The sequence below is a fragment of the Dipteris shenzhenensis genome, chromosome 25 (assembly GCF_047967505.1).
Source record: "Dipteris shenzhenensis isolate YYH24624 ecotype China chromosome 25, Dip_SZ_1.0, whole genome shotgun sequence".
Taxonomy (NCBI): Eukaryota; Viridiplantae; Streptophyta; class Polypodiopsida; order Gleicheniales; family Dipteridaceae; genus Dipteris; species Dipteris shenzhenensis.
Window position 1 is genome coordinate 15973414 of NC_141620.1, and position 19165 is coordinate 15992578.

At 44.1% G+C, this 19165-nt stretch overlaps 1 protein-coding gene across 2 annotated transcripts in view; it reads left to right on the forward strand.

Moving 5' to 3' along the window:
* Positions 1 to 19165, forward strand: part of LOC147885508 (Pseudouridine synthase family protein) — a 123158-nt gene that overhangs the window by 88514 nt on the left and 15479 nt on the right. For both annotated transcript variants that reach the window (XM_087396542.1, XM_087396541.1), the window contains 3 exons: positions 11130 to 11229; positions 11333 to 11395; positions 11498 to 11851. In XM_087396542.1, coding sequence (XP_087252668.1) covers positions 11130 to 11229; positions 11333 to 11395; positions 11498 to 11851 — 517 coding nt within the window. The remainder of the gene's footprint in view (positions 1 to 11129; positions 11230 to 11332; positions 11396 to 11497; positions 11852 to 19165) is intronic.

A 19165-nucleotide genomic window follows, 5' to 3' on the forward strand; every position in this document is an offset into this window, starting at 1 on the left:
AATTTCTTATTTGATTGCAATACATTGGGTCAGATTGGAGAACATCGAGTCACATTTGCAGGACATTGAGTGAGATTTTCAAACATTGAGTCTTTTCTGCAGGACATTGAGTTAGATTACAATACATTGGGTCACATTTGCAAAAATCTCAGCAAAATTTGGGGCTTTTCTGCATTTGCCCTCTTTTTGGCCTATTTGCCCTCATTAAATTTGGGGCTTTTGCCAGATTTGCTGTTTTTGCAGTGAACATTGCCTGACACAGTCACATTTGGGTCAGATCTGCATTTGCCCTTTGATTTGGGTTGGAAATTTGCAGATATTTGCTGTCATTTTTTGGACAGCCAGCTCTTTGCAATGATAGCCTTGAGGCTTTTGGTTTTTCAGGTCTCTTTCAGGGTATCACATTTGCTATGGCTGGGAACAAATCAAGATCTATTTGGCATTCTTCGTGAAGATGATAAGTTGGATGGCACCAACTATCCGATGTGGTCTTATCTCATGAAACATATTCTTGTTGCAAAGCATTTGTGGAATATTGTTTCTGGGGTTGATCTGAGGCCAGCCAATGCTATAGTGGTTGCCTCTACTGCTGGTCCCTCTGCAGGGAGTACTCCTCCTGATGCCTTATCTTCTAGCACTCCTGCTACTACTCCCCCAACTCAGGAACAGTCAAGATGGGATGCAAGAGATGCAAATGCACATTCATGTATTGCTTTATCATGCAAGAGAATCATTATTCCACACATTCGGTCTTGCAGGACAGCAAAGGATGCTTGAGACAAATTGGCTTCTCTCTATCAGATTCGCAATGAGGCACATGTTGCATATTTGAGAAGGCAATTACAGGAAGTCAGTATGAATGAAGGTGATTCTATGGATGCATATCTGACAAAGGTTAAGGACCTCATGGAACAACTTGCCAATATTGATGAGGTGGTGCCAAATTCTCAGCTTGTCAGTATCACATTGAATGGATTGCCAGATACATATCAAGGGTTTGCTACAACCCTTCGAATAGTGGCCATGGGTAATCCAGACCACTATTCTTTTGATCAGCTAGTTACTTTGCTTTTGCAAGAAGAGCAAAGTCGTGTTCATAGACAAGCCATTATTCCTGATCATGCATTTGCTTCATAGCAGACAGGAAGAGGCAAGGCTTCCAAGCCTATGGGCAAGCCTAAATCTGCGCATAGTAGCTGCAATTCCTCCCATGCATCTAAAAATACAGCAGATAAGTCAAAGAAGAAAAGATGCAACTATTGTCACAAGCCTGGACATGACATTTCAGAATGCAGGAAGCGCATTGCTTCGGAGAAAAAGAAAGCATGATTGACAGTTAATGCCTCACATGCTATTGAATCCAATGAGCCAGTAGATGCTTCACATGCACATGCTCTCCAGGATGATTGGGCATGGGCTGTCCATTGCTCATTTGATCCCTCCAAAGCTGATGCACTCTTTACTGCTAATGATGCTCAGTCTTGGTATTTTGATAGTGGTACTTCCAAGCACGTCACATCTTGCAAATAGTTGTTTCATTCTTTAGCTAATGCACCTCGAGGGGGGACTGTCACATGTGCTAATAATGCTTCCTATGCTGTAAAAGGAATTGGAGATGTGCAGCTCACATCCATTTCAAGCCATCCTGTCACTCTGACAAATGTTCTTTTTGTGCTTGGAATTGAAGTCAACTTGATTTCAATTTCAGCAATTGCCACTTCAGGTTTCAGAGTGATTTCTGATGGCTACAGATGCCTAGTTTATGATTTGCTATTTCAGATTCACAGCTTGCTAAAACTCATCTTTGGCATGAGAGAATGGGTCATCTCAATTATAGAGCTCTTGCAAAGCTACATTCACAGCAGATGGCAAATGATGTACGTCAAACTCACACAGTTTCCAAACATGTGTGTGAGGGTTGTCTTTTGGCAACATATTGCTGGGTATATCCTTTAAAAGTCAAATATGAAGTGTTCTTACGCTTTCAGAGGTGGCTGAATATGGTTGAGAATGTTCAATGAATCAAGATGCAAGCTTGTCACCCTCAACACAGATTAGGGGGGAGAGTATATGTCAAAGGAGTTTGATGCATTTTTGTCTTCACGGGGCATTGTTCACTCATGCACTACTCCTTACACTCCTCAGCAGAATCCTGTTTCTGAAAGGAAAAACAGGTCCACAATGGAGATGGCTAGATGCATGCTTAAGGCCGAGTCTTTGCCCAATAAATTTTGGCTTGATGCAGTGATGTGTGCCAACTATGTGCTGAATAGATCACCTACACGGGCATTGAAGACTGTTACATCTTATGAAGCATGGAAAGGCAGGAAGCCTTCACTTTCACATATGAGAGTTTTTGGGTCTCTTGCATATGTTCATGTACCATCTCAGCTGAGACATAAGCTTGATGACAAGGCAATCAAATGCATATTTATTGGTTATAGCCAGGAGAGCAGAGGGTATAGGTTATACCAACCAAATACTGGGAAGATTATTGTCAATAGAGATGTAATCTTTGCTGAACATTCAGCTTCTCCTCTTGTGGACTGCAAAGCTAAGCTAGATGTTGACATGTTTAATGCCTTTGACTCTTGGTTACCTCTGCCTTCCTCAAAGGAAGACTTTGACCAGCAACATGAGCCTCCTGCAGGCCCTCCAACAAGCAATGATCAGCCACTACCCCATGCTGATTTGTAGGTTTCTCTTCCAGCACAAAATAATCTCACTATTCATGATGTAGTGATTGAAGAAAGAGCTGTCAATAGACAGTAAAGGCAAGCTCCCAGATGGCTTCTTGATACATTGAGGGACAGCAAACAAGATCAGCCTTTTGCTGCCCGGACAAGATCAGGGAATAGACAGATGCATGGTCACTTTCTTGAGTTTGCATTCCTTGCTACAGCTTGCAATGAAGAGCCTTTGTGCCATAAAGATGCTTTTGACAGCAAAGAGTGGATGGATGCAATGAGAGCTAAGTTACAATCCATTGCCAAAAATGACACATGGGAATTAGTAGATCTCCCTCCCGGCAAGCATGCCATTGGCACTCGGTGGGTCTACAAATCAAAAAGGAAATCTGATGGCAGTATAGATCGATACAAAGCCCGTCTTGTTGCAAAAGGGTATGCCCAACAACAAGGCATTGACTTTGAGGAGACATTTGCTCCCACATCCAGGATTACTGCCATCAGATGTGTCATTGCCATTGCAGCCCATCACCATTGGCAAGTGCACCAACTTGACATCAAGACTGCTTTTCTTCATGGGGATCTGCAGGAAGAAGTCTATGTCACACAACCTCCTGCCTTTGAGGTTGTTAATTCTGAAAACAAGGTATACCAGCTGAGAAAAGCCCTTTATGGTTTGAAGCAGGCACCTAGGGCATGGTATGCCAAAATTCATGCACACTTACTATCACTTGGTTTTTAGAATAGCCCCACAGAACCCACTCTTTATGTCCGTGGGAGTAGATCTGATTTTTTAGTGCTGATTTTATATGTGGATGATATGCTCATCATGGGCCTAGATACTCAGCATATTGCAGCTTTCAAGGCTAATTTGCAGCAGGTTTTTGAAATGTCAGACATGGGACAGCTCCACTATTATTTGCGCATTTAGTTTGCTCATGTTGAGGGGGGTATCATGATGTCACAGTCCAAGTATATTGGACAGCTCCTTAATCGTTTTCAGTTCGAGGATTGCAAGCCAATCTCTACTCTAGTGGACTTTGGCTTCAAATTCTCAGCTCATGATGGGAGCCCACCATGTGATATCACTCTTTATCAACAGGCTGTTGGATGCCTTATTTATTTATGTCACACCAGACCTGACTTACAGTATGCAGTATCTCAGCTCAGTTGATTCATGCACATGCCCAGTTCATAGCATTGGCAGGCAGTGGAGAGAGTCTTCAGATATCTCAGAGGCACTCAGGATTTAGCCATCTTCTATGGTGATCAGGGTTCACTTACCATGAGTGTCACATACCGGCAATTGTTTTTTGCTTGGCAATTCATGTATCTCTTGGCTTAGCAAGAAGCAACCAACAGTTGCCACATCTAGCTGTGAGGCTGAGTACAGGGCAGCTTTCACCGCTAAAGTAGAGTGTGTTTGGCTTCGCCAGTTACTTATAGATCTTGGTATTCGCTAGACATCCTCCACTATGGTCTACATTGACAGCCAGAGTGCTTTGGCCATTGCGTGTAACCCAGTGTTTCATGTGCGTACCAAGCATATTGAAGTTCACTACCATTATGTTCGGGAGCGGTTGTCAGGAGGAGACATAGAGTTGTCCTATCTTCCCACAGAGGACAACATAGCAGATATGTTTACAAAGGCACTTCCTCGTCCCAAGTTCAAAGTCTTCCGACAGGCTTTACACTTGGTTCCCTTTGTTACATGATCTGACATCCCTTGTACATTCATAGGTGGCTATATCCTTTTGGATGAACTTGTGCCACCATGACCAGAAAATACCAGGTATTCTGAGACGTTTGCAGAATACTTCAGCCCATCCCATGGAGGGGGGTTTGTAGGCCATCTTCTGGTGGTTCTAGTGATGCCCTATAGGCCATGGCATGTGCCTTGTAGGCATAAATATAGGCACTTATAGTTTTAGTGCCTTTTAGGCCACATAGGACATTTAGTCCTATGTGACACCTAGGACACTTAGTCCTAGGTCTAGGTATAAGTACTTTGTACTCTTTTTTTCTATTACTCTAGTTGACGTGACGGCTAAGACTCATTGACCCTTTGTACCTTGTATTCTCTCTTTTGCCTATCGATCTTACTGTCATTGATGTAAACTCGAAGGGAGAATCAGTCCCAGTTGTATCCGCTTCGGCGATTTCCTCTATAATGAAAAAGCATCTTTGTGCGTATTTGATTTTTGTCAAAGAAAAAGAACCTGATGAGGATAACTCTGATTTTTCCAAGCTGGAAAAACAGCAAACTGAGTTTTTCTATTGATATCATTCATGGCAGTTCTCCACCTAACCGACCACCATATAGGGTGAGTGCGGCACAGCAGGAGGAGATCATGTGTCAAGTGAATGAATTGCTAGAGAAGGGGCTGATTCAGCCAAGCTCTTCTCTCTCGTCCTACTTGTGCAGAAGAAGGATGGATCTTGGAGAATGTGTATTGACTGCAAGGCTTTGAATAAGATCTCTATCAAGAATCGATTTCCTATTCCACGCATTGATATCTTGGATCGATTAGAGGGATCAGCCATCTTTAGTCACATTGACTTGAAGAGTGGTTACCATCAGATACGAATTAGGCCCGAAGATGTACATAAGACTGCCTTCAGGACCACTTTTGGGCTTTATGAGTTTCTTGTTATGCCATTTGGTTTGACCAATGCTCCTGCTATCTTCAATCATATGATGGATCGCATTTTCAAAGAGCACAGGAAGTTTTTGGGTACATTCTTTGATGACATTATTGTGCACTTGAAAGATGAAGAGGAGCATAGGCAACACTTGGCAGTTGTATTTGCAGAACTCTAGAAACACAATTTACTGGTCAACACCAAGAAGAGTGAGTTCTTCATGCTAGAGATACATTTCTTGGGACACATCATCTCACGAGATGGAGTGAGGATGGACCCTGCCAAGATTGAGGCAATCAAGAATTGGCCTCCATTGAAGAACCTACATGAAGTTCGTAGTTTTCTTGACTTGTGTTCATACTACAGGCGCTTCATTCGCTATTTTGCTAAGATAGCTTCACCCTTACATGCTTTGCAGAAGAAGGCAGTGCCTTTCCGTTTGGGGAAGAAAGAAATTACAGCATTTAATGAGCTGAAAGAAAAGCTATGCTCAGATCCTGTCATCATTTTGCTAGACTTGCGAAAGCCTTTTGTTCTTCAATGTGATGCAAGCGGCAATAGTGTTGGAGGAGTACTCATGCAAGAAGGCAAAGTGGTTGCATATGAGAGTAGGCTGCTCTAAGATGCTGAGCACAACATGAATGTATGTGAGCAAGAGTTGGTAGTTGTAATTCATGCTCTTACTGTGTGGAAGCACTATCTTTTAGGTGCTGATTTTTATGTGCAAACTGATCATCAATCGCTGCGATACTTTCTCACTCAGAGAAAGCTATTAGAAAAGCACATGAGATGGGCAAACTTCCTTTCCATTTTTCATTTTCAGATTGTACATGTGGCTGGAAAGAAAAATGTAGTGGCTGATGCACTTTCCAAAAGGCCACGTACGGAAGCTATGTCAAAGAAACCACAGGTATCTGCAGTTACCATTGCTTATCACAATGAGCTAGATGCTATGAAAGAGCAGTATGCTACAGATGATGCTTTTGCACGTATTTATGATCAGCTTATGGAGGGCAACATGCATGATCATTACACACTTAAGGAGGGATTTATGATGATGCATGGAAAGCTGTGTGTAACGCAGCCATTGAGGCATAAGGTGCTCACTGAAAGTCATGCTCCACTGTATGCAAGGCATAGGGGTATTGAGGCTACAGTCAAAGCAGTGGAGCACTACTTTTATTGGCCTTCACTACGGAAGGATGTTGAGGCTTATGTCAGGACATGCATCACTTTTCTAAAGGTGAAGTATGATAGGCAGAAACAGCCCGGTTTACTTCAGCCTTTGCCTATACCAGATAGACCATGGCAAAGTATCGCCATGGATTTTGTTTTTGATCTCCCTCACACTCCTTCTGGTCATGATGGCATTTGGACCATAATTTTTAGATTCAGTAAGATGGCGCATTTCATTCTAGTAAGGAAGAAGATTACTTCAGAGCAGATGACAAAGGAGTCCTTAAAATCTGTTTTCAAGTATCATGGGATGCTTGAGTCTATTGTGAGCGATAGAGATCCACGGATGACCAGCATGTTCTGGAGAGGTTTGTTTGAAGACATGGGAACCTCACTGCTGTTTTCATCTTCTTATCATCCACAATTTGATGGTCAATCATAAGAGGCAAATTCTATAGCTTTGGATTTGCTCCGATGCTATGTGTCTGAGCACAAAACAAAGTGGAAACAGTACTTGCCACTGATTGAGTATGCATATAACAATACAGTGCACTCTTCCACGGGTAAGGCACCTTTTGAAATAGTGGAAGGAGTGAGGAAGGTTCCTCCTATCTTGCATACAAAGGAGAAAATTTTTGTGGCAGATGAGTAGGTGGAGGATTTGCGGGCAGCCTATGAAAAGGTTAAGTATGCCCTCCAACGCAACCAAGATAAACATAAAAGAGCTGCGGATAAGCATCGCAGGGACTTGGTTTCATTGAAGGTGATTGGGTGTTGCTGCGTTTTGTTAAAGCACGCCTGAGGAACAAGAAAGGGAAGGTAAAGCTGTACACTAAGCTGAATATGAGGTACTATGGCCCCTTTCAAGTTCTTGAGAAGATCAATGAGGTAGCTTACAGGTTGAAGCTACCTGTGCAGTGGACCATCCACAATGCTTTCCATGTTAGCTTGTTGAAGCCTTTTCATGGAGAAGTGCCACAGGATATGCCAATTGAAGAGCAAGATGAGGACATAACAGACTGGCTGATATGCTACATAGCGGGTCACCTCCAGCTTTAGGAACATTTGTCTATAAGCTTTTCAAGCACAGGAACTCACCTAAGACATAAAGGTAGTTTCTCTTAATACCCTCCCCTCCAAGGGAGGAGTCTTTGTGTAGGAGGATTTTGTATTGCTCAGGTCCCATAGGCCGATTTTTTGAGATGGCCTAGATGATGAAGAACTTGATTTTGCATTTTATGGCTGCTTCTACTTCAAATGCTCAGACTCCTTTGTCTTTGAAATATGAAGCAAAAACATCTGTTAGTTGAAGACTATGCACAAATGTTTAGCAATATGAATAGAAGGTTGACAAACAATCAACAACCCACTGATGAGCAGTTGGGAGATTATTTTTGTAAGGGACTAAACAAAGAATTACGGACAGCATTAGCTAGCAGAGATCAGCTTGGAGGAGTAAATGATTTTAAGAACGTGGTTGATGCAGCACAAAGAGCAGAATGAAGACTAGGCACGAAGTCAAGATCTAAAAAACAAAAGAAGAAAAGGCATTCCGACTCCGACATAGATTCTAAAACAGAGATAGACACTGATGCAAAAGACGAGGATAGTGACGACACAGAAGATGATACATCTGATGATGAGAATGAAGAGGAAGAGACCTCAAAGAAAAATAAAATACATAGCAAGAACAAAGAAAAATCAAAAGGTAAGAAGAAAACAGACAAGCTCTCTAAGTTAGAGCAAATGATTAAGGAGCAATTGGAAACTTTAAAAACACCCCCACCCCCGCCCAAAGTTGCTTATGCATTTAGTGGGAAGGACAATCATGAGAAAGAGAGATGCTGGTATAATCCAAATTATAGGGGGAGAGTACCTCCTCATGTGCAAAATTCAAACAATCAAGCCCCACCCGTGGCAGCTAATCCAAATTGCAGTAGGCAGGCAAGGACAAAAAAGATTCAATATAATGCACCACCAAGAAAACCCAATCTGCAGAATTGGGGAAATCAACAAGCACAACTAGGATCAAGCATGCACGCTCTCTACGCGACATGCAAGAGGCTAAGAAAGAGGAGCACTTTGCATTTAAACACCCTAGATATTATGAGATCCGTGGATGGCATTATTGTCTATTTAGGAGCGAATTTGGACCAATCTCACCCATCCCGATCAACAATGTGTGGCGACTTTCTTACTCGAGGCCTAGCGGCATAGAGACCGACTCCCTTGGTTGCAAAGGTAGGACCAAGAGAGCCCATCAAATCCTAGCTAGAGAATGATTGCAAACTTCTTCCACCCAGTGGCCCGAACTAGAGGTAGCAGGGGACATGGCGCAGCTATGAGTCAGAGAACACGACATGACAGACTCTATCTGTGGTCCTTGTGTGTGAGTCAACTTGAGGGCTCTCCTCTTTATTCGACTTGGGAAGACAGACCACCAAAGTGATAGTGGTACTCACCTAACGAAGCTACCTCCCAAAGACCATAGAGGAGGAGAGAGGTCCTCGATAGGCTGATCAACACAACAGCCCTCTATTACTGACTTCTTGCTTCGATGGTGCCAACCCTCACCAGAGCCATCGTTGGCCGAGGTCATCTCTCCTATCCTCAGCCGATTGGTGGAGTTCGTCTCTCAGGCAACATACATAGGTTCTATCACTTTGATGGTCAGCTAATGACTAGCCTACTGATGGAGATTTCCCTCCTACTCCTTGTTTGGTGTTTTGCTTCTCATATGGATAGCCTTTGTTGTCTCTTGCAAAGACAGCGCAATGTATTCCTCGATTGATATTCTCATCTCAGACATCAACCTTTGGGTGTGGATGCCTGCTTTAGTGACCCCACTGCGGCCCCCCTCATATTATGGGGTCGTGTCTTGAGGCTCAAAAAACCTAAGAGACACACAACTGCCCTTGAAAGTGGATTTGACGAGTTGAAGCGAGTTGTGGTTCTCGCAGTAGTCATAGCCACACTAAGGAGGAGCACACTGAGCCCAGGTAGCATTAGCATCCATCGAAGAGCCTGAACTGCTTACGGTACTGCATGATGGCCTGTGCAATCTGAACCAAGGAATAGGATCCATCCAAGGCCTTGGTTCTCCAAATATGCCACACTGAAATACTCTCCAATGTCTCGCAAGAAGAATCCACAGAAGCATGCATGGGCTTTAAGTGTGGAAAGGGAACATCATCCAGGGGTACCTAGATAATTGCAGGCCACATGGAGTTCCTGAAGACAAATAAATTTGCTACCTCGACCCCCACCAGCCGTTGCCTTTGGCCAGACACGCAACCCCTACTCATATGATGAGGAGAGTTCATGACATGGAAATCAATTGAAAGAAGGAAGTCAAAAAGAAGAAGAGAAGGAAGCCATCAAAGAGGTACTACACAAATGTAAGACATCTCTACCAGCACCACAGCTTGTTTGTATGGTTCAGGAAATGTTCACCACTTAGGTGAGGTCAATGAAACAAGAGATGATCGCTGATGTCAAAAACAAAGTGAACAAAGATGACCTCTTTGTGGAAGTGAAAGAGCAGGAAGCTAGAGCAAATAACAGATTGATCTTATGCGTGTGGGATTGTCAGACGGCTGTTTTGGTGAGGGGGAGTACATAGAAGACAAAATCAATCGCCTCAAGGAGAAAATACCACAAGTTGAATGGGATCAAGATGACATATGGAGTATCAATTAAAAGGTAACATAGGCACAAGCCTTTTTTTACGACAAGGCAGCAAGGGTAAAGATCTCTTGCAGACCCACAAGCTGAAGGGCACAAAGATATGGATATCTGAGGAGTTCACTGCAGCCCAGCTCAAATGAAGAGCCATTGAGCTTACCTTAGTGAAGGAACCGAGGAAAGCAAGTAAATGGGTGGTCTATAAGGAGGGACAAGCGCTGATTAGGGAAGTTAAAAGATTCTAAGCCTTAAACTGATGTAATGAAGGTCATCCTATGATAGGACTAGAACATAGTCATGCTTTACAATAATTTTGGCGCTGCTTTATGCACTCAATAGGAGCTGCCATGTGCACTTCCTTGACTCTATATTACCCAGATGCAATAGCTACTCTTTTTGGTTGTATTTGTTTCATAGGCCCGTGAGGCCTCTTGAAGACGTTAAGATATACTCTCTCTCTCTCTCTTCAAGAGGAGGATGGAAAGATATGCCAAAAGAGAGCAGAATATGCCAATTATGTGACCAGGGAATGCCAGAAACTGAAGAACACATGGTAATGATATGCCCTTACTATACTCACACCCGGAAAGCATTTAGCTCTCTTCTCGAGGGACATAACAGACTGGCTGATATGCTACATAGCGGGTCACCCCCAGCTTTAGGAACGTTTGTCTATAAGCTTTTCAAGCACAGGAACTCACCTAAGACATAAAGGTAGTTTCTCTTAATACCCTCCCCTCCAAGCGAGGAGTCTTTGTGTACGAGGATTTTGTATTGCTCAGGTCCCATAGGCCAATTTTTTGGTCTTCAGAGGACGATAATATATTCTTCTTCTTCTTCTTCTTCTTCTCTCTCTCTCCCTCTAACGTCTACCTCTTATATTGAGAATTCACTATTGATTGATTAAACAACTAAATTGAATGAAGTTTTGGAATGCAGATACCATTATCGAATTCTTGTGAGTGCAGATGCTCCTTCGATTTTTGAGAAAAATAGAGCGTGGCATGTTCATGAGGAATTGGACATCGGGGCTATGCAGGTCATAGATTTATTTTATCACCTTGCCCATACTTGTGTAACCCGTTGAGCTTGTCTATGATTTTCTAACCATTTTGCTCATGACGTGGATGTGCAATGTTCAGGAAGCTTGTAAGATTTTGGTTGGCCACCACGATTTTAGCTCATTTCGTGCTGCTGGCTGTCAGGTAGAACTCAGTAACAGAGCAACTTGCTATTTGTGGACTGTTAATTATCTACATGAGGCTTTTTTGTAACATTTACTGATAGTGATTGTGCCCTTTTCACAGGCAAAGTCTCCACTGAGAACCTTAAATGAGCTTCATGTTTGTGAAATGCCACCATGGCCTTACTTTCCATCCCATACGGAAAGAAGCGAACTTCTGACAGATTTGCAGGAACACAAAAGTGGTAGATGTAGCTCTGCAACTTTAGTGGGTGAAGAAAACTCTTATAAAGCAGCCATTGAAGGTTCTGAGATATGTCCGAATGTTTCGTGGAATGAAAATCCCTTGCTGGAAAAAGTCAGCCAGATGGATGAATCAAAAGGGAGCACAGAATTTGTTACTTCAAAAACAAAGAAAATTGGGAAGCCTCGTTGTTATGTGGTAACTGCAAGAGCTCGTTCATTCCTGTACCATCAGGTAAATATTTTCACAGAATGTTGTCATAATTCCCAGAATCTTTATTAGGAAACACGTGAGTTGACATGTACCCAAGGTGCTTAATTTATGATCTACGGATGAAAACACAGGAAAAAAAGAATCGTCCAGAGGAAAGAAACTTCTCTTAATGCTTGGAAAAACAACCAACAAATCAGCAATCTGAAAGGCGCTGATCATGGGGAAATAAGAAAACAAACTTGGTTGTAGAAAGAAACCAGCCTGTTTCCACAGAACTCAACTCACTGCCTAGGGAATCTCTGGAACAAGGGCTAACAACCAAGGTGGAGGTATAGACATCCGCTGGATTCCTCTCTTGTTGAGGACATAAAAAATGCCTACAAGCGAAGCCTTGCAGAATATGAAGTCCCACGATCTAGGGTGAATATGATGTCCTCCCAAATGAAGACGTGGTGGGTGCGGGGGAAACATGATGGCCTTCTAGCACAAGACTGCAATGGGCACACATATGTTACATGCAGTGATGCTGGCTGCCGTGTCCCAAACACTATCCTCTAGTGAAGACAGAGAGTGCACATGGGAAGGAGGCATTGCATCATATGCCTCAATCTTGACGATTCATTGGCCCTGAGTCTTGTAGGATGGAGAGGTTGGATCAATGGAGAAGGCATGACCCCCTTCCATAAGCCATGCAGCCATCCCCCAAGTGAAGTCCTATTGCATCTACTGCGTGCTAGCCACAATCTTAAGAGCTACTAACCAGATCCTCTGTGTAGTTGGGCATCCTCAAAGACAATGTGGGATCGTCTCTAACACTCTGTCTGCACAGCAATGGCACCTGCGTTTGCTTAAGCCGAGGGCCATTGGGCAAGCCTCCATGAGTCACCATCCAGAAGAAGGAAGAGATCTTTTATGGTCTACGACTAGCCTAGAGACGTGCGGAAGACAACCTCGAGGGGGACCTATTGCTCCACCCAAGGTTGCTCTCTCGAGGCGGTCAATGTTGTTGCCTCAAGTTGGAGGTGTCAGCCAATGTGGATTGTATACGAGAAAAAGGGCACCTCCCTCCACCCTGTTCAAGTGCCCTACATGAACTCAAGTGACTGTCGTGAAAATTGAATCTTGAAGGACACCCCGGTCCTTGATAACTGTCTGTACCAATGATAGGGTCTCGAGGCTATATGCAGTCCCTCCCACCACGACTCAGGGATCACTGTGTCAATATCTGCCATCCGTATGCTTGCCCCTCTCAGATGAGGGAGAGCCTACTCCTATGCCTCTTCCTCTAAGGCTATATACCAAGATGTCACCAAGAGGACTTGATTGGCCACAAGGGCCCTTCCCACTAGAGAGAGTTTGGCCGAGCTCCAATACAAAAGCTTGTGCCTCACATGCTCTAGCACTGGGGCTATCTATTGCGCTACTAAAATATGAACCACTTGGCAGCCTAAATATCTTGTTGTGTGCCCGCTCAGAATCCAACGGAAACAAAGTGCAACCCCCAATCCTAGATCTCCTGGACCTCCTCAGTTGTTTTGAGGAAGCCAACCGACTTGGTCCAATTGATCTCGGCCCCCAAGGCCAAACAGGAGGTGTTTAGGGCATCCGGACCCCCTCCAAGATCTCTACAAAGCCCTTCACAAAGAGTGTTTTGTCATCTGTGAACTCTATGTCCAAAAGCTCCTCCTCTTGACTGATCGTAATTCACATCCCCATGAGGCTTGTTGCTTGGAAGTGTAGAAAATAGCCCAAAGCCTCTGTGACAAGAGGAAGAGAAAGGGAACAAGGGGGCAGCCTATTGAGCTAAGCAAGAAAGAGCAAAGGCCTCTTCTATGTGACCCCCTATGAGCATAATTGGGGCGCCCTGCATACACCTGTCTGAAAAGCGTATCCTCTGCATAGTGCCCACCAAAAAAGACCACTCCACTCTGTCATAAGCCTTCTTGTAATCTAGGATAAGCATCGTGATAGGCTGAGACTCCTCTCAGACCCAATCAACTGCCTTTCCAAAAAGTGAAGATGTTGTCCAGGATACTGTGTTCATGAAGAAAACCTGTCTACGTGTTGTGAATGATGTCGGCAAGGTGGGGCTGCAAACACAAACTCTAAGACCTTCTCTAGGATCTTGTAGGCGGTGCCTGACAAAGTGATCGGGTGCCATTGGCAAATGTTTGATTTGTCCCCCTTCCCTCCCTTTCGGGATCAAGAAAATCCAACCCCAGTTCAAAGATTGAGGTAGAGAGCCAAAGTTAAATATCTCTTGAAAAGCCAACCAAACGGGGGTGTGGATGTGCTCTCAGAACCTACAGAAGGACGGTATCAGGCCATCTTCCTCAGGGCACTTCTAAGGCGGGAGGGCCTTCAAAGCCTCCTAGAGCTCCCCATCTATGAACGGCGCTTCCAACTGCCTGCTCAAACTCTGATTGACCACTAACAAAAGCTGAGCTCAGACTACCTCTAGGGCTGGAAGGACCTAGAGGCACTCCTCCTTAGACTAAAACAATCGTAGATAGAAGATTGTGGTCATCTCCAAGATCTAAGTGCATGTATCCACTCGCGTCCCTCGGGCCTCAACCACTGTAATTGCATCCCTGTTGAGCGTAGACCAGTGGTCTTAAAGAACTACGTGGTCATCCTGTCTCCTAATTAAACCCAACGAGCCTGAGAAGAATGATAAGAGAACTCAGCTCGATAGTTCTCCGTGACTTGGAGATCGAGCCTTATACTCTCGTCATGGCCTATGACTCATGAGCCACTGTGAGATTGGTTCTTGCTCTTTGAGTCGCTCTATGGAAGCCAAATCTCAGTGCTCTCTCGTGCTTCTGCAAGGAGTGCTTCCCATGAAGAGCGTGAGACTGGAGCTCCTCATTGCTCCTCAGGATCGCATCTGCCACCTAGGTAGCCCACTTGCCCCCTGCTATGGGACTCTTTGATTGCTGCCAAATCTCAAAAAACTACTTGCTACACATCCTCCTCCTAGAGTAGATCATCCACAATACGAACCTCCTCTTTGGGAGTTCTCGATGGGGCTGCTCTAGGTGAAGCACCATTGGAGAGTGATCAAAACACTCGTGGCTCGCCCAATCTCCCACATAAAGCCTGTCAAGGCGCTCTAGTAGCCGTCATGCCTCCTCTGGCAACAGCCAATTTGGAACTGTTTTTGCTGCATGTATATCTGCAATTTCTTGCTGAACAACCTCTTCCACTGCTTGTGGAGGTGGTAAGATATCCTGTGGCTGAATCGGAGCATGTGGAGGTATCTGAAAATTTTGATTTGCATCAGATATATCAGCAGGGGAACCCAAGGCAATGGGTAGTAATCCCTCAAAGACATCATCGGAAGAAGTAGACATATCAAATTCAGCTTGAGTGTGAGCTGAATTTTCTGAAAATATAACATCTCTATTGACAATAATCTTGCGTGTGACAGGATTGTAGAGACGGTAGCCCTTGCTCTCTGCACTGTACCCAACAAAAATGCATTTGATTCCCTTATTAGACAACTTATGCCGAAACTCAACGGGCACATGAGCATATGCAAGGCATCCAAAAACACGAAAATGATCCACAGAAGGCTTTCTCCTTTGCCAAACTTCATAGGGAGTCTTGGTCTTCAAAGCTTTTGTTGGAGCCCACCGATTCAAAACATAATTAGCACACATGAGACCTTCAAGCCAAAATTTGTGAGGCAATCTTTTGCTTTTTAGCATGCATCTATCCATCTCCATAAGAGTACGATTTTTTCTCTCAGCTTTGCCATTTTGCTGAGGGGTTAGCCTCACTGTAAGCTGATGTGCAATGCCCTTGTCTTTCAAAAATGCATCAAAATCTGCAGACAAATACTCCCCTCCTCTATCTGTGCGTAATGTCTATATCTTGAGTCCTGATTCATTTTCAACCATGGCTGCAAAGTGTTTGAAAACCATGAACACTTCTGATTTGCATTTCAGCCCATAAACCCAAGTGTAGTTGGAGTAGTCATCTATAAAAGTGACAAAGTAAAGATGACCACCCAATGATGGAGTCCTCATGGGACCACAGACATCACTATGAATAAGCTGTAATTTTTGAACAGCTTTTACTGATTCATCCTTCTTGAAAGGAATGGTAAAATGCACCCTTCACAGGCATGTGGAGGAGGTGTTTCAAGAGGAGGCAATGCATCAACCATAGCATGCTTTTGAAGTGTCATCAAGCTGCCATAATGCATGTGTCCATATCTGGCATGCCATAACTACGCATTCTGCATAGTAGCAGTAGGAGTGGAAACTGCAAGAGCATGTGCTGGTCTTTTCTCATACATGTCAAGCTGAAAAAGACCACGTAACAAAGTGCCAGACAATCTCAAGGCATAGTCATTCTCTGTGTCATGGACTGAACACTTGTCATCTTAAAAAATGACTTGAAATCCAGCTCTGTTAAGAGTGGACACTGAAAGTAGATTTTTTGTGATACCAGGCACATACAAGACATCAGAAATTTTGAATGTTGAGCCATCAATGGCTGTAAGTTCAACTTCTCCAGCACCACGAACTGAATAGGAGGGGAGGTGGATGCAGAGATGTGAAAAGACACTTCCTGGAAGTGATATGCTTTGAGGCACCGCTATCAAAATACCATGTATTTTGTGTCTCATTGACACTGAAAGCTGATGCATCCTTGGAAGAATCATAACTGCATGTCAGAAAAGCATAAGAGTCATCATTACAAGTGGCTGTAATATCCGGAGCAGCCAACTGAGTGTTTGAAATGCAAGACAAGAAGGCATAGTCGTGCTCCACAAAGTTGGCTATAGCTTGCTCATTGTCAGATGCATGAGGAGCTGAATCTGAAACAGCCATACCGGAGTTGTTTTTCTTTTCTTTTGCAAGCCTCTTCTTGCATTCTCCAATGTAGTGACCTGGCTTTTTGCAGTAATGACATATTTCCTTCTTCTTGGGCTTACCTGCATCACCCTTAGCCTTTTGAGAAGGCTGTCCTGAACCACTGGAAGGCTGATTTGCTGATGTCTTTGCTTGTCCCTTTACTTTAGGCTTGAATTTTGAAAGCATGGCATGTTCACCTGCTCGTGAAGCCATGTTTTTCTTGGTTTGCTCTTCCTGCAACAGAAGTCCTGTCAACTCGTGAAAATTGAGAGGATTTGCACCCCCCCCTCAACGACAAATTCAGCGAGGTATGAAAGCTGAGATAAGACTCAGGAAGAGAATTCAGAGTAGTGGTAATCATCTCTGAATCGGGAATGATCTCATCAATATTCAGCAATTGCTCTCGTAAATCCTGTAGCTTTGTGAGGTGCACTAACATGGAGTCACCCTCTTCCATATGTGTATGAGACAATTCTCTTTTCAAAAAAGACACCCTGGCATCATTCCGAGCTGCATACATGCTCTCCAAAATATCCCATGCTTGATTCGTTTTGAATGGAATATATCACTTTTCTTTAAAAATATCCCATGCTGCCTTTGAGGTCTTACACGACCGGATATGCGGAATGATGAATCTTTTCACTGAAAGAGAAATACACGACAAAGCTAAAGCATCACGTGAATCCCATCTCTTTTGCTCTGGAGTGGTAGGTATAGCTACACCAATAACTTGTCCTGCAGCTCTACCCTGTGCACGACCTCTGCCTCCTCCTTGCTGGGGAGGGGTATTAGGTGCCACATTTGCTGGCTGGATCTCATCCCCATTTACATAGTCCCACAAATTACGGGAAATCAGAATGTTGCGTACCATAAAACTCTAGAGGGAGTAGTTGGTACCATCCAGCTTATCCTCTTGTGAGAGACCACTGAACTGGAAATCATTCTGATTTTGCTGGGACGTGTCCGAGAAAGAAAATACAGCAATCTGAATTCCCTTGCTGGGAATGGACTACACAATTCCCAAAAAAATACAGCCAAACACTGGCTGAAAATGCAACTCAAATCTCTGTAATGTCTCTGTCAGAAATCTGCCAGAGCATCCAATCTCTCCCAAAACCTGCCAAAAGTGCTTCAAAACACTTACAGAAAGGCAGTGTGAACTGAAACCTGCAAAATTGCTCTCCCAACACAAAAGCCCCAATTTGTGGCTTGAAATTGCAACCAGAAACTCCACCTCGAGCGTAAGTAGACTTTCCGTCCAAAGATCTCAGCACCTTGCTGCCCTAGTAGACAGCCTAGGCTCAGCCCCAAGTGAGCTCAGTCTGCAGCAACTCTGGCCCTGCTTTGCCTCCTGGATGTAGGCCCAAAGATCAGGCTTCTGCTGCTCCTCTGTCTGCTGACTCGCTGGATGTGAAATGAGGCCACAAGCCTCTCCTTTTATAGGCCCTAAGGCCTGCTGAGAAAACCGACCAGCCAGCCCTAAATGGGCCGACTGGCTGGTCTGTTTGGGCCGACCAGTCTGCCCCAAGACAGCCCTATAAGGGCTCACAAAACTAGGGCCCTTTGGCCCACATTTCTAGGGCTTTTGGCCCCAATCTAGGCAGGAGCCCAGCCTATATAAGGCATGCCACTGCCCACTGTCAGCCCCATTTGCTGCTCCACCAGGCCTGCTGGTTCTGCCCTCTGCCAGGTTCTCTCCAGCCATGTGTGCAGCGCCGTACACTGCTGATGTCATCTCGCCCTGCCAAGTCAGATCTAGGGCTTGCTGTCCCCGCCTTCTGCTCCTTCCATAGGTTCCGTCCTTTGCAGCCTCCTTCTCTTGTGAGGTGCTGCCCATGTGGCAGCCCCCTCTCTCTTTCTTCTCTGGGCATCTTCTGCCCTAGGTCTCCCTCCCCCACGCTCTCCTTATTTGGGGGCTTACAGATGGGGAAGTGACCTTTCCAACACCAAGCACCCCCTATAATGGTATCTAGAGCTCCAATCCACTCAAAATAAGTAGCCCAAACGGAGCACACCAGTTTACAGTAAAAATACAAGAAGAAAACCCTAAAAGAGAAGGAACAAGAGGTCATTTGAAGTGGTTTTTCGACACAAGCAAAGCGGGAGTCGGATAAGTACCACCAACTCTACAACATTTGACTTCTGCTGTAAAATAAACCCCTTTTCTGAAATTATAGTAAGTCATTTTCTCTCTTGTATTACTAGAAGAAAAGAACGGAATGAGAAGGGATATTTAATAATGAACTTGTCCTTTTTCCTCCACTACCAGAAGGAGATAGGGAGAGAACACCATCACCTCCTCTTGAAGAGGATAATTTAGATGAGACTTACACACATATTGAGTATGATAACCCACATATAGAATTACCTTCATCTCTCCTTCAAGAATCTCTTGATAGGGAGTTTTCCTTTAGAAATGAAGAAAGAAACGAGTCCATCCAAGAGCAAGGCACTGAATTTACACCTTTTA